The sequence below is a fragment of the Amblyomma americanum genome, chromosome 5 (assembly GCF_052857255.1).
Source record: "Amblyomma americanum isolate KBUSLIRL-KWMA chromosome 5, ASM5285725v1, whole genome shotgun sequence".
NCBI lineage: Eukaryota > Metazoa > Arthropoda > Arachnida > Ixodida > Ixodidae > Amblyomma > Amblyomma americanum.
Window position 1 is genome coordinate 49,795,028 of NC_135501.1, and position 14,502 is coordinate 49,809,529.

The 14,502-nt window shown below is 48.4% G+C and overlaps 1 protein-coding gene across 1 annotated transcript in view; it reads right to left on the reverse strand.

Annotated features, from left to right (window-relative positions):
• Window positions 1-14,502, reverse strand: part of Xpd (general transcription and DNA repair factor IIH helicase subunit Xpd) — a 71,405-nt gene that overhangs the window by 15,534 nt on the left and 41,369 nt on the right. The window contains exons 16-20 of the mRNA XM_077664816.1: window positions 9,507-9,608; window positions 8,639-8,917; window positions 7,749-7,821; window positions 7,604-7,674; window positions 2,509-2,652 (exon numbers count right to left, since the gene is read on the reverse strand). Coding sequence (XP_077520942.1) covers window positions 2,509-2,652; window positions 7,604-7,674; window positions 7,749-7,821; window positions 8,639-8,917; window positions 9,507-9,608 — 669 coding nt within the window. The remainder of the gene's footprint in view (window positions 1-2,508; window positions 2,653-7,603; window positions 7,675-7,748; window positions 7,822-8,638; window positions 8,918-9,506; window positions 9,609-14,502) is intronic.

Here is a 14,502-nt window from a genome sequence, read left to right on the forward strand (position 1 = left end):
ACGGCGTGGCGTCGTCGCATGAAGTGCCAGGAGGGCCCGCGACATGCGCGGTGCCTTCATCACTTGATGTTTCCGACACAAAACGCGGCTCCAGGTGCGCCTGAATGGTGCGCCTGGTGCTCGTGGACGGCGTGGCGTCGTCGCATGAAGTGCCAGGAGGGCCCGCGACATGCGCGGTGCCTTCATCACTCGATGTTTCCGACACAAAACGCGGCTCCAGGTGCGCCTGAATGGTGCGCCTGGTGCTCGTGGACGGCGTGGCGTCGTCGCGTGAAGTGCCAAGAGAACCCGCGACACGCGCGGTGCCTTCATCGCTTGATGCTTCCGGCGATGCAGAGCGCGAAGTACAAAGTTCAGAAGAGTTTCCCGTGCTCGCACACGATGTTTCGTCCACGTGTGAAGTGCTTGGCAGCGGCTCTGGAGCGGCACCACCAACAGTCGTAGCCGCGCACGAAGTACTCGCCTGCGAGCCCGTAACTTCGTCAGTGCGCTGCACATCAGAAGTAATTGAAGCAGACGACTTCTTCTTCTTCACTATCGGCGATTTTCGCTTACGGGTGCCATAGGCACGCGCCGTCTTGTACTTCAGAGGCCGCCGACCCATGACCGCCAGTGAAAGCCGCTTCCGAAACTATGCTCCGCGCGTACTGACAAGCATGGCGGCCGCATAATCCGTATTCGAAACTAAGCTCTGCGCAAGAGACAGTCACGGCGAGCCGAGGTTCTCTGCTCAAATGACTAAACCCCATCGTACACGACGAGCAGCGGAGCCGCAGAGTCGAGAGGCACGCGTAGCAGACGACGCACCCGCCAAGGAGACCAATTGCGCAGCGCGCTGCTGTCACGTGACGTGCGGAGCCAATCGGAAATCACCGCGCGACCGTGAAACTTTTGCTTCTTATGCGTTTTTTTCCGCTCTGAGGAGACCGCTGAAGCGAGAAATTTGAAGTCGGAGGAACGCGCTTTCCATAGAGACCAAGATGGCCGCGCTACGTTGGGCGGTTGCCGAGAGATCGGGGCTTGAAAAGCGGCGTTTTTTCGCTACTTGGAAGAAATTTTCCGCCACCCTTGATCATCAAAACAATGATTTGGCGCACTTCTTGATGGTTTTCGACGATGAAAATTTGTAATCACACAAAATATGACTTGTAAAAGCAGAAAACAAACATTTCAAAAAATCGCTTTTTTGACCATTTTCCGCGAGTTGAAAGCCACGTCCCCCTTGAAAGCTTAGCGGCGGCCTTCGCCCGCAATGTTTTGCGAGCTCTGCTGTCGAAAGAATTGTGGAAACTAACTGTGCCTGAATTTTATAACGAACAGTTATCCGATTCATAGTGTATTTGCAACATTAGACATCTTACGATAGGCAGTGGCTAGTTCCAAACAACTGTGCATTGCAGCTTCGATGCGAAGCAGGTTTAGTCTAGCAACATCTCGTGAGCGGTGCGCTGCTGGCCCGCCAGCGGTTGGTACATCGCTGCAAGGAGTGCATCACTAGAGTGGGTGCAATGCATTTTTTTATATATATATATCGAATTATGGATATATCGAACTATTTCGCAATCCCCTCCAAGTTCGATATATCCAGGTGTGACTGTACATACAATGGCAAAAAATAAATAAGATAAATACTACACAGAAAGTAAAAAAAAACTGATATACATGGAAAAATGATTCCACTTGAGCAGAAACATAAAATATCAATGACACAAAATAAATCACTGAATATAGCATGAAATGGTGCAATGTAGACAGCATTAAATATAAAGTTGTATACATAACGTAAAGATAATGGGATTAAGAACAAAGTAAATCAAAGTGGTCTGATTCACAGCCATTCAAAATGACAACCTTATTATTTGAGGTTGATGAATTGTGAACTCTACGTACACCAAGAATAAAAAATGACAACCAAAAATTTCATGCAGGGGAAAAGTAAAACGAAGATTGCCAGGAGCCGTGGCATACATTCAGAAATCCAGTGAAGGTTAAACCAGCATTCTAGCACATTTTGTCTAGTCTATAGGCTTTTTACAGGGTGTAAAAGAAAAAGAATTTGTAGAAAAACAAGTTCTTCAGACATAATGCTGGCATTCTGTGCACTTAGGTATGGAAGCATTACTAACATGCAAAACAATTTTCATGACAATCCGTTAACGCGTTCACTGTGTCTAGGGTCACTGATGGGTCACGTCGTGGGACAGCTCAGATTTCTCAAAGAGCCAGCAAAAACCACACATGGCAGGTTGCTACTGCCATGAGTTGTCGGTTCAAATAAGTCGACTTCACTGAAGGCCCATTGGTGAGTGACGACGCTCCCGAGAAAATCTAAGGGTGGTCGGTCGGTGCGTCACGACGCACAGGGATTTAGGGCCCCGAAAATCACTGCTCCAGTGAACGTGTTAAAAAATGAAATTTGAGCTGAAAGCTGCATCCTCCTTAAATGTTCCAGTGATAACTTGCGCATCAGTTGGAACAAGGCAGCACAAACATAGAAGAGCAGCACACCTTATCGGCGAAGATCATGATGCCATAGTCCGTCTTGCCTCGGAGTGCCCGACCCACACACTGTGCAGCGTGCCGCATGGCATCGAAGGTGAGGAAATCGTTCTCCCGGATCTGGAACTGGTCCCTCAGGAACTCTAGCCGGGCCTGCCAGAGGGAAAGGGCTCTTATTAGACAGCTAAACTCATGGGGCTCCGAGGTCGGACAGAAAACGGCCTATATCGATAAGGTACCGCGTTGTAATCGCAGAGAGACCGCTCTCGCCGAAAGACAGAGCTGTCTTAAGCCACGAAAGACCAATGAAATACAGGTGTCTAAATGCAACACCCGATTTCCCAAATAAGATGCACACATTGACACCCAATTTTTCAGCACCGATCTCAGAGGCTATAGGTTACACCACTTCAAAATGGTGGCAACCCGGCCTTCTCGGCAATGATGTCACGAGTCAGAATCTTGTGGCAGGAAAGTTTCAGAGTGAGAGCTCCACTCCTCAGAGTACAACTTCCGATTTCCATGTGGATGAGACAGTGACCTTCAATGCCTCACAAAGTCAAACCGAACTTAACTGCATGCTGGTATGGCACAAGCTATGGTAGTACGGCCACGTGATCATATGACTATGACCACCTTGACCTCGGCATTTGATTTGAGACAGTGGAGACCATGCTTAACAGACCTTTCGCTCGTACAACTATGTTCAAACCACAAAGAACCCCCGCCATTTCTTTTTTTTTCTTTCAAATTTCTTAGCCACAACTGAGCCTTTCACTGCCGGAAGGAGCCAGAGAATCAATTTTTACTGAGAGCACCAATTGAATACAATGTTGCTCAGTGTCGCTTTAAAAGGCAGAACTTTACGGTTCAAGTTCAACCAAGCTTTGAACTTGTGTCAGTGGCACACTTACCATGGGCAGCACCTACAGCATCAGTCACATGGCAGCTGCTACATCTGGACTACTTTAACAAAGAGGTGCAGACATCAAACGTTTCGGAGTGTGTGTATTTTTTTCTTTGTAATAATGCATGACACGAGTAAAAATGGATCCCCGTATTGAATTTGCCCATGTCCAGTAAATAATTTAAACCAATTTCTTTGCTCATACAGTAAAAGCTCTTTAATTCGACACTGACGGGACCGCGAAAAATTGTCGAATTAACCGAATGTCGAAATATCGAATGAACCACAAAAAACATGAAATTTGCCCCAGCATGACATACCTTTATTTGGCAAAGAAGTTTGTTATCGTCGTCTGCTTTTTCGGGCGAATTTGAGCGGCTACAATAGCTCTAACAGCTGCCAGATGCTCCGCGGCATGCGAACCATCCGGAATTTGTTCACAGAAGTCTTCCAGCACGGACAAGGCTTCTGCGGCTTCTTTCACCGTGCGCTTCGGCGTTTGGGGCAGGTGCTCACAACTGTCATCTTCCGACGAATCGTCGTTGTCGGCGCCTGTCGCTTCTTGGATGATTTCGTCCTCGGTCAGCTGACCGGCAATGGCGACACCATCATCGATGGACACGTAATCCGCGAGCCGCACGGCAGGAGGCAAAACGCTGTCGAAACAGCTGTCGTCTTCTGTGGTTGCGTCATCTGCTTCTGTCGGCAGTTCCCCCACACCGCAGTTCGGTTGCACAAAACCGCTGTGCCGAAAGCAGTTCGCAATACCTGCTGTAGGCGTGTTGGCCCATTCGTGCACCAGAATGTTCAAAGCGCTGAGGAGCGTAAGGTCGTACTTCTTCCCAGCTTCCATAGAGAGAAGCATGCGCTGCAATACATGCTTTCTGTACTTTCATTTTATATGCTGGATTATGCCCTGGTCCATGGGCTGAAGGGCTGCGGTTGTATTCGGCGGGAGGAACACAAGCTTAATCCATTCCAAGCCCGACACCTTGCAGTGAGCACTGCAATTGTCCACAACCATGAGGACCTTCCGTTTCTCAGCTCGAAAACGCCGATCCATTTGATGAAGCCAGGACTGAAATATGCTGGACGTCATCCAAGCCTTCCTGTTGGCTTGGTATTCAACCGGAAGGCGCCGCGCGTTCTTGAAGCACCTCGGCTTCTGAGCCTTTCCGATCACTAGGAGAGGCAGGCGCTCTGTTCCCATCATGTTGGCGGCAAGTAGCACAGTGACCCTTTCTTTGCTTCTTTTCCCTGCTGTGCAGGGGTCACCTTTAAAGGTGATCGTCTTATCCGGGAGTGCTTTAAAGAAAAGCGCTGTTTCGTCGGCGTTAAATATATTCGGAGCGTCGTACGCAGCTAGGTGTTCACGAAGCCCGGTGATCCGCCACTCCTCGTTCCTGTCTTCGTCCACGGATGCTCTTTCGCCACACACACTCTTAAAAGTCAGATTGTGACGGCTTCTGAAGCGAGCAAGCCAACCTTCAGAAGCTTTGAACTCTTCAAGGTTCATTTTTGTGGCGAACCTTTCAGCCTGGGCACAAATTAATGGCCCACTCACAGGGAGGTAGGCCTCACGTGCGTTTCTAATCCATCGCATTACGACTTCTTCGAGTTCCGGGTGGGCCACAGTCCGCAGTCATTTCCTTTTGTCACCGTAGGCTTCACTGTCAAACGCCTCCATAATGCTGTTTTCATTCTTCACGTCAGTGGCCAAGGTGGTTCTTTTAACATCATACTTGACCATCACGTCAGAGCGTGAAACACCATCCTTCAGCACCTTCAATATTTCCACTTTCGTGGCTAGGTCCTTCGCCTGGTTCTACTTTGGCCGCTTTGCCGGTGTCGCCATCGGAGCAGGACGCGATGGCGAGGCGCACAGGCACGGCGCGCTACGCACTCGAAAACAGCACAGTAAACACGCTGGCAAAGCACGCAAAATCCAGAAAAGGCGTGTTAGGGTTCAATAACCGCGATCGTAGCAGCAAGAAACACGGGGCAACGACGACACACGCCAAAACAAGACTTGCTGAAGATAGGGTTAACACGACGACTGAGCACGACTGCAAGAGGCAACGAAGCACAAAGAAAGACACCGGGCGCTTCGGCCACTGCTAACCTTGCTTCCCTCACCCTCTCTCGCACTGCTGATGACGATGACCGTACGGATGGCCTACGCTACATTCTTTTTTTCCAACTTTACAGTAGCGCCGCTCTTGGCGGGCCGTGGAACTAGGTCGAATTAACCGATGGGCGGTAAAATTTGTCCGAATTAACGAGAGTTTTGCCCCATAGACTCCTATATATAATTGTAGGGACCATGCGTGCAGGCCGAATTATCCGATTGTCCGAATTAACGGGGGTCGAATTAACGAGCTTTCACTGTATAATTCTGTTTCAGCTTCAGCACCAGAATGATTGTCGTGATGTAATAGATAAGTATGAGATCACGTGAGGCACAGAAAAGCTGCCATATTATGCCATATTATTCCTGCTTTGTCTTTTTATTTGCTCCAACACTCATGTTAACCAGCTCCAGAAACCAGAATGACATCCAGAGGACAAACATCCATATATCCCATATATATCCCATATTTTTATGCCTCATGTAGTATCCTACCAACTGGTGACATCACAACCGACATTCAACTGGTGGAACTGAAATTGAAATTACATGGGAGAAGGAATTCAGTTATATACCGCATTTACTCAAATGCTGCGTGACCACGACACTAACACGAGGGTCACTTTGGTGGGCACAAAATAGGAGAATAGAGAGCATGAGTGTAATGCGACGAACGAGACCGCAGTACAATGACAGTTTGGTAACTGCTTATGAACAAAGGTATATCGAAAATCCACATTCTTATGCCCCGTCACTATAAGAAGGCGGCCAAGGCCTTCCTATGCTGCAGCCAACATCTCATCCTAACAAAGGACTGCAGTTGCTACCATCACTACCAAGAAAAAGTTTCACGTGCCCCTTTGTTTTAGAGAACGCTATCCAAATGTTTGCAAATAAGGTCTGTACAAAGGCAAGCAAGGAGCCCCGCCAAAGTGTCGCTGCATCAACCGTGCGCTTCTGAGGCCTTGTTGTAAAAACAGAACTTCTCTCAGTTGCACAACCACACACTGGGACATGCCTCCTGAACATCAGTGATTGTCCTTCATGAACCAATGGTTCATGATTGTTCATGAACCAGCCACCAGCATCAAAAAATTGCATGCCAACAGGTGGGTGTGATGTGGCCAAAAAGCAAGTAATATGCTGACGAAAGCAGTGAAGAGCATGCAACAGTAACCGCCAAGCTTTCCATAAACACGTAACACTACTGCTGCAGACGTTCAGTGTGTCTGCTGAATGTTGCTGCTAGAATGGCATGAAGGCTTGCATGTCTCGCTTACTCTATCACGTATTCCTTGGGATGAGGCATCAAATTTGTGCTTGGCACACAAGTGTGCCATCTCCAGCAGCAAATTCCTCGCACCGCTCCCACTTGACTGATATGTGTTCTTCTGCTGATATGTGTTCCGACTGCCTTAGTTGAATGTTTCGGCTTGAAGCTTCTGTTCATCAACCTATACAACATTCCAACTTTTTATGTATTTTTCCCAGATCACAAAGTTTCGTGTAGGGTGACACAGGTTTTTTTTTTCTCAATGAGCCATCTAATGCTTCCATATTAATAATCAAATGGAGCTGTCCTAAGTGACCCTTTAAACATGCATCTTCTCACTGCATACCACAATGAGGGAAATTGTCAATGGTGATTTCGGTTGATTCAAGACCACAGTCAACCGTTCTACACAACAGTTAAAGCAGTAAGTGAGCCGCAGTCTAAGGACCTGCCCACACCTGTGCTAACAGTGGCACCCATAACTAAGCTGGCACATAACCACCCGTGGCATTCAAAGGGTGCTGAAGAAGCCCGAGTGTCTAGGCTTCCGTCCCTTTTCCTTCCTGCCATGCATGCCATAAAGAGCATGAAATGCCAAAACTCAAATAATCACTACTGGCTGCTGCTCAGTGAAACAGTTTGCTAAAAGCACTGCCGTGCAGTCAGTCATAAAAGATAAATTGTTGGGAAAGGAAAAAGTGAGGGTTGAGGCATGGACGAATTCAGGTACAAAGTGCCCGAAAAAACCAGCCTGAGAACCCCTGGTCTGGGCACTCCCACCAGGTGCCCCACTCACCCTGAGTATCCTGCTCTGGGTGTAGACAAAGGGGATGCCAAACATGAGCACGGCACGGCCCAGGTGGTGGTCTGCATGAGGAGGGGAGGGATGCAACTCACTCTCGTAAGGAGGAGGTTAGGCCTTGCATGCACAGGCCACTCACCAAAATCCACTCCTTCGGACACCTTGCCTCGGGCCACGGACAGAAGCACAGCCCCCCGGCCATTCTCGCATGCCTGCACCGCACCGGACAAGGTGTGCCCGCTTTAGAGCTCTCAATACAAGGCCACTGCAGTACAAGTTAGATGGCCTCGTATAACAGAAACGAACCTCTGTTATGGCTGTTGCCCCTGTTACTCATCTTACAGTAGCTTTTAAACCTTCTCAATTAAGTTGAATTTTATCCTTTTCATTCACCCTTCACACAGTGACTGTCACTGACTCAACTGACAAGTTCTCTCACGACTACACTCATTGTGTGCACACCTTTAGAATAAACTTCAGTTGCTAGTCAGCGTTTATGTTGTCGTCTCTCTAATTCACCCAGTATTCACAATGCTCCTTTCCATTAGGCTTTCAAGAACAAGACCCTTAAGACATGGCAGGTGTCAGGACATGAGTTTCCCTCACGAGCCGACGCAGTGAAATAAAATCAAGATTTGCAGAAACACTCAAAGGCTGCTCATCCCAACAGCCATCTAAGCTTCATTGTGTATACAATGCAATATGAAGATAGTGCGCATCACAAGCACAGAGTCACAACTGAAAGTCTATCAAAAAGAAGGACACCAAAGACAAAAAAAAAACACCGCACAAACCCAGGCATCGCAAAAATTGGAAGAAACTAAGAGAAAACAAGGTACTTGAGAGAAGTTCCATGTTTCTAAGTATAATGGCAGCAAACCCTGGAAATTAGCCATGCAAAAGTGCTTTGACTGGTACTTAACCTATTTCTAATGCATCAAAGCAACCCTGTGGGCTGCCCCAAAGTGCAGGGCCCCAGAATTAATTACAACCACCTGCATTGAAAATGCACAGACACCTTTGCAATACCTTGACATAGTTAGCGAGCGCCAGCGCGGTTTCAGCCGCATCAGGAGTCTCGAGGAAGAGCAGCTTGCGCCTCTGCAGCTGGTCAAGGACTCCCTGCTCATACCAGGCGGCCACCACAGACTCCAGGTACACGTACGAAGTGAAGAAACACACCAGGCCATCTGGCACGCATGACGCCAGCTCCACCAGCAGTGCCCCATAGTTGCGCACCACCGACACCTCCTCGCGCGTTTCGAAGCGCGAGCTCAGCGCCACCTGGTCGCTGCCTTTGCTCACTATCTGCACCGTAGAGGCACCGAGCAGTTGCACGTCAGGTGCCTCACACAAACAGCCACAATCAGCAATGACAGGGTAACGAAATGGGCACTTGCCACTATCAGTGTGGACAGTGACAGTCCAGTAATCAAGGCACTACACTTCGTTGTGTATCAACTTCAGAGGATGACCTCCAAGTCAAGGTCACCTTGAGTTGACTCAACTAGTACGACTAGCATTTTAGCAAGAAGTTCATATGTCAACAACATTTGAAGTTCATTGCATAAAAGCAATGGTACTCATCTTTCAAACTAATCTGCACAATTCAATGTAATTTCATCATCAATTCACGCCATCACTCACTTATATAATTTTTTCACTCATATTTATGATTATTATGCACTTCTACAAAGGACGACTTTAAGTTATTTTCTTGAACACTGCTCAAATACTGTGTCACACGTGACTCCCTAACAACGCTGACACATTCACACATGAGAATGGCCTTGCGGGGTCATCCTGGGTAAAGGTTCAACTACCACAGACCCAGCAAGAGCACAAGCGGAGCCAGCCAAGAGGAGCCACCCTACCAAAAGAGAGAGCCTGTGCTCACCAGAGGGCAGATACTGGGCCGTGCCAGGGTGATGCTAAGTGAGGCAGACACCACAGGACGGAAGTCCAGGATCTTGGGATACATCTCCACAGGAGACAGTGTCTGTGAGGCAAAACACACCATAAAACATGCTTCCCCACACACACACACACAAAAATAAACTAGCCGATGATTTTTAAGCGCAGCTGCTGCGGTACTTGAACTGTAAGTGGCCGCATACAGAACACGCAGTGTGGAACGGTAGCGGCTCTGGGTTTCGACCTGGTTAGCACACACAGCATTCCGCCGCTGATGAGCCTCACCTTGGGCAAATAATGCACTGCACTGGCGCCATCTCTGGCGAGCGACACATGAATAATGTGTCGCTCGCCTTACCGATGAATAATGTCATCAGTGACCAGACGACTGTGCACGCTACTCTGGCGCCGTGGGTCACCGCTGCTCAACAACATGCCTTCACACTACCAGCGTGCACTCCTCTTTCTTCCTCACACTCTCTTTCACCCTCCCCTGCATTCGGTTACGCAGACAGCGACGCACGCCACTCAACCCAGGAATGGGCACCTAAAGAGCTGCGCCCTAAAACTGAAAAAGCAGCCATCTTGAATAAAAACTTGAAGTGCACGCTTGAAAATGCAGGTTTCTGAATACCCAACCATCAAGTACAATCTCTGCCTGAGTGATCACAATGCTTGTACAGTCGAGCCTACTTATAAGAGCCACGGTTATAATGCACGCTTGTTTATTACGAACAAGGGCAATGCTACCGTCAAAGTATGTATCAACACAACGGCACTGCTTCTCAGATAAAAACAACAATCCAGGACACGCTACTTACTCAGCTACAGCGAACACGAATCACCCCAAGTTCACCCCCGCTGTTAAAAAACGCCCACTTCACCTACATCGCTCAGTCCGAAGAACTCCCCTCAGTTCCCATGAACCCCTCCCTCGAAAGATTGCGACGACCCCAAGAAAGGATTGAAATCCGGTACTCAAACTGCATTTAACCGTTAGCCAAGTGTGCGTCGACGGGCAACAAGGTCAATCATGTGCGCATGAGTGCTGGCTGCAAAAGTGAAGTGTGGAAACAGAAGCATGGGGCTTGCAAGGCAGGCACAGCGTTGAAAGCGAAACTACTTCATGAGATCAACCAATGGCAGCCATCTGAAAATATGAATAGCAGTCATGTGATGAACGCATGTGGCATAGTGCACAGACAGCAGATTGTGCATTCTGCAAGGCTGCGCGCTGCGCTAGCTTCATCGCTGCATCCTTACAACTTTGTCGATGACCGGAGACAGAGAGGATGACCTACCATTAGTTTTCATGACCGTTTAAGTTGCACAAAATGGGAATTCCACTTACTACGAACTTCGGACACAAGGAACACATCCCACGTGACCGTCAGGTTGGTTATACAGTCAAACCTCGTTAATTCTGACCCCATTAATTCGGATAATTCGGCCGCCCTGCTTCCTCCCGTCAAAATGTACTTAAGTCAATGGCACCACACGCTCTTTAATTCGAAGTGAAATCACGTTCAAACCGGCTAATTCAGACTGAAGACATGTCGGGACTAGTGCAGAAGTCAATTTTCGAGACACACATCGCTACTGCCATTATCTGGAAGTCCAGTGCCACATCGGAAATCACCCGCCATCCGAAACCAAAAACGTACAAGAGGCAGCTCTGCTGCAGCAACATGTAAAGACCTGTTCATTCGGTACCCATTAATTCAGAAATTCAGACAGACTGTCGCCGGAGTCCCGCCAAACGCTCAAGCAGTCCGTGGCGTCGGAAGCTCGTTTGTTTGGGCACCGCGGGGCTCACATCAATCAATTTTGACAGGCCCCCGAAGGGCACCGTGTCGGGATACGACGTGCTTAGCAGGCGATCGTACAGATATTCATCCACAAGCCTGAACTGCATATTACATTGTCTTCCGCACCCCTCTGATCTGCGCGCAGAGGCAGTTGTGTTGACAGTCGGCAGGTTCCTGTTGATAGGCCGAGAATCTGGACACATAGTTTTGTTTTCGAAGCTTCATCACCAGTTGTCGCCAGCCCGCGGAGACGGCGGCTATCAGCTGCGCTGATATGCGCAGCCGGTAGCCGCAAGCCAGTCAAGCCGCACACCTTTTGGTACAACAATTGCCTCGTTCCTGATCTTTGTTTTACGAAGGTGTCTTGCCGCTCCGCCACCAATGCGCACTTCCCTCTCTTCCATTCGCGTGGTATTTCCGTTCTTCCAGCGAGGCGAAACTCCGCACTCGTCACGAGCTGTTCGCAGTTTCTGTGGTGAAGCCTACACACATGCGACACCACACATGAAGAGGCTCCAGCACTACCGTTTCGGACGCTGAAAGAAGTTGCGAAGGCCCTTACCATTGTGGAGCAGTTCTGCTTCCGCCACTCCCAATAGCGTGCACGAATTGAAACATTTGATTGAATGGCGAGAAATCGCAGCTGTCGCGCAGTTTTTGTCTTAACATGAAACAACAATTGCCCAGGCTCCCACGAAATGAACTTCGCTTTCACACTTTTGGAATTTTTCGGGGGGCCAATCGATAATTTGACATTCGAATAATTCAGACATTTTTTTCCACTCCCTTCAAGTCCGAATTAACGAGATTTTACTGTAAGTGGGCTTAACTGAATGAAAAGGGTTTAAGTTAAGGACAGCGTAGCGAGCTATGGAAAGAAAAATGAGCGGTGTAATGTTAAGAGACCGGAAGTGGGCAGAGTGGGTGAGGGAACAAACACAGATTAATGACATCCTAGTCAAAATCAAGAGGAAGAAATGGGCTTGGGAAGGGCATGTAATGCGAAGGCAAGATAACCGCTGGTGCTTAAAGGCAACGGAGTGGATTCCAAGAGAAAGTAAGCGCAGCAGGGGGTGCAGAAAGTTAGGTGGGTGTGTGATATTAAGAAGTCTGCGAAGATAGAGTGGCCGCAGCTGGCCTAGGATGGGGTTCATTGAAGATATGGGAGATGCTTTTGCCCTGCTGTGGGCATAATCAGGCTGATGATGATGGTGATGATGAACTGTACTAAGTACTATTAGATCTTACTGAAATTCACAGACAGCATCAAAATTGTACTGCTAACTGCATTTCGCACACAATGCAAGTGCCTAAACACAGCCCTTCCACTCAACATGGCCCTTTCTATTCCCATTCACAGAAGTTCTGAGAGAGCAGCAGTCAAGAACATTTTGGATGGAAAAGCACATACAGCGCCATGAAAAAAAGGAAACGCAGTAGCAGCTCTGTGCACTGCAAATGGCGTTACAGAAGCAGCATGCAAATGATCTTACAGTGCTGGCTTAAGTGCACAATATTCTCGAGGAAGTCTGTTTCCTCAGTATCTGCTTGGAAGCAGCAAAAGCTGTATCAACTGATAAATCGTGCTTAAACTTAAACTTCGCATTAAGGGTATGACACGATAGCATAGTGGGTTAATTCCCATATATTACCGTATTTACACAGATTGCGTCTCCTGATAAGCGGCAGCGGCCCCATAACTCATTCGTGTTCTACTCTTAATAGGCGCCCTCCAGGTTCTTTTTTTTTTACTTTCAACTGCGCACTCGGTGTTCAAGGGAGCGTCGATAGTTGATGGAAGGGCTGCTGTTCCAATCGCGGCAGCATCGCCACTCAGAACTGCAGCGGCGCCGGGGAGTTTTGGTAGCCGACAAAAGAGCTGACATTGCTCTCGCGTAGTTTCTCTTTGGCTCTGACGCGTTTGACTACTGCCGGCCGCGTTTCACAAGTTTTTAATAGAGTGCTTCGTCATTTGTCATTTGTGCTCCGGGTCCGGTAAGCGATCGGCACACGTTCAAGGCTACATTCAAGAAGGCTGCCATTGTTTGCGCCAAAGAAATAAACTGCATTGTTCGCAAGTTCCACGTTCGCAACGGGTGATACAGGCGTGGCAGCTGCAGCTAGGCAAAATTTTCAGCTGTTCCACGCAATGTCGTGATGATGCTATTTGCGAAGTGCGGGATTTCATTGCACGACTATGTTAGAATGACGAGCTGTGGGACCGCAGCAGCAATCAGGATGGCAGCGATAGTGAGGACGATGGCGCAAGTGTGGACAAGTAGTCCAGTGACTAGTACATTATCGTTTTGGAATGCGACCATGGGCTCTCCTGCGTGCAGCAGCCGATAGCGGTTCGCGATAAGCAGAGACCGCAGGATAGTGCTATTGCGTTCTATTATTAAAGGCCAAGTATAAACGGCGTCCAAGTTTTTTTTTTTTTTTTTCTGATATCTGATGTGGGGATGGTCGACTTACATTCGAGTCGACTTAAAATCGTGTAAATATGGTACATACAGAAGATCATCTATTCTTTACTTCATTTTCATAGATCCCTGGGAGTCCTCATACCCTTCTTAGAGCTATAGTGCACCAGCTAACAGGGTATGAGGGTTTTTAATTTTTTTTATTTGTTAACATATTTTGCTGAAACTAAGCATGCAGGTATATCGTGGATGTTGATTTTGAATATGCATTCAGATTTCAAATATCTCAGCTGAAAGGAAATACAGTCGAGCCCACATATAACGGCCCCACTTAAGACGAACTTTCGCTTATAACGAATGAGACCTGCGCGACTGTCAAAATGTACATTGTTTCAATGACACAAAATCATACATATAACGAACGTCATTAAGCCCTGCTCATCGGTTACAGCGAATGGACGGCGTAAACCTGGCGCTGCGATGTGAGATAAGCTGCCTTTGACCCCTTTGTGCGCCCAGTGCATGGCATGTTTTCCCAAGCCTCATCGCAGGTGAACTGCCCGCCCCGTTCGTGCCGCTCTCAATCGAGCTTCCCTTTCCCCGCCGATGCGCCTCCCAAGATCGCCCTCCCGCCCCTCCACGCAACTCCGCTCCCCTCTCCTCTCTCGCAAATCCGCGCATGGCCTCCGCGATCAAACACACCGCCGCCGGTGCAAGCAGGCCTTCCGTGGGAGCCAAGAGGTGGCTG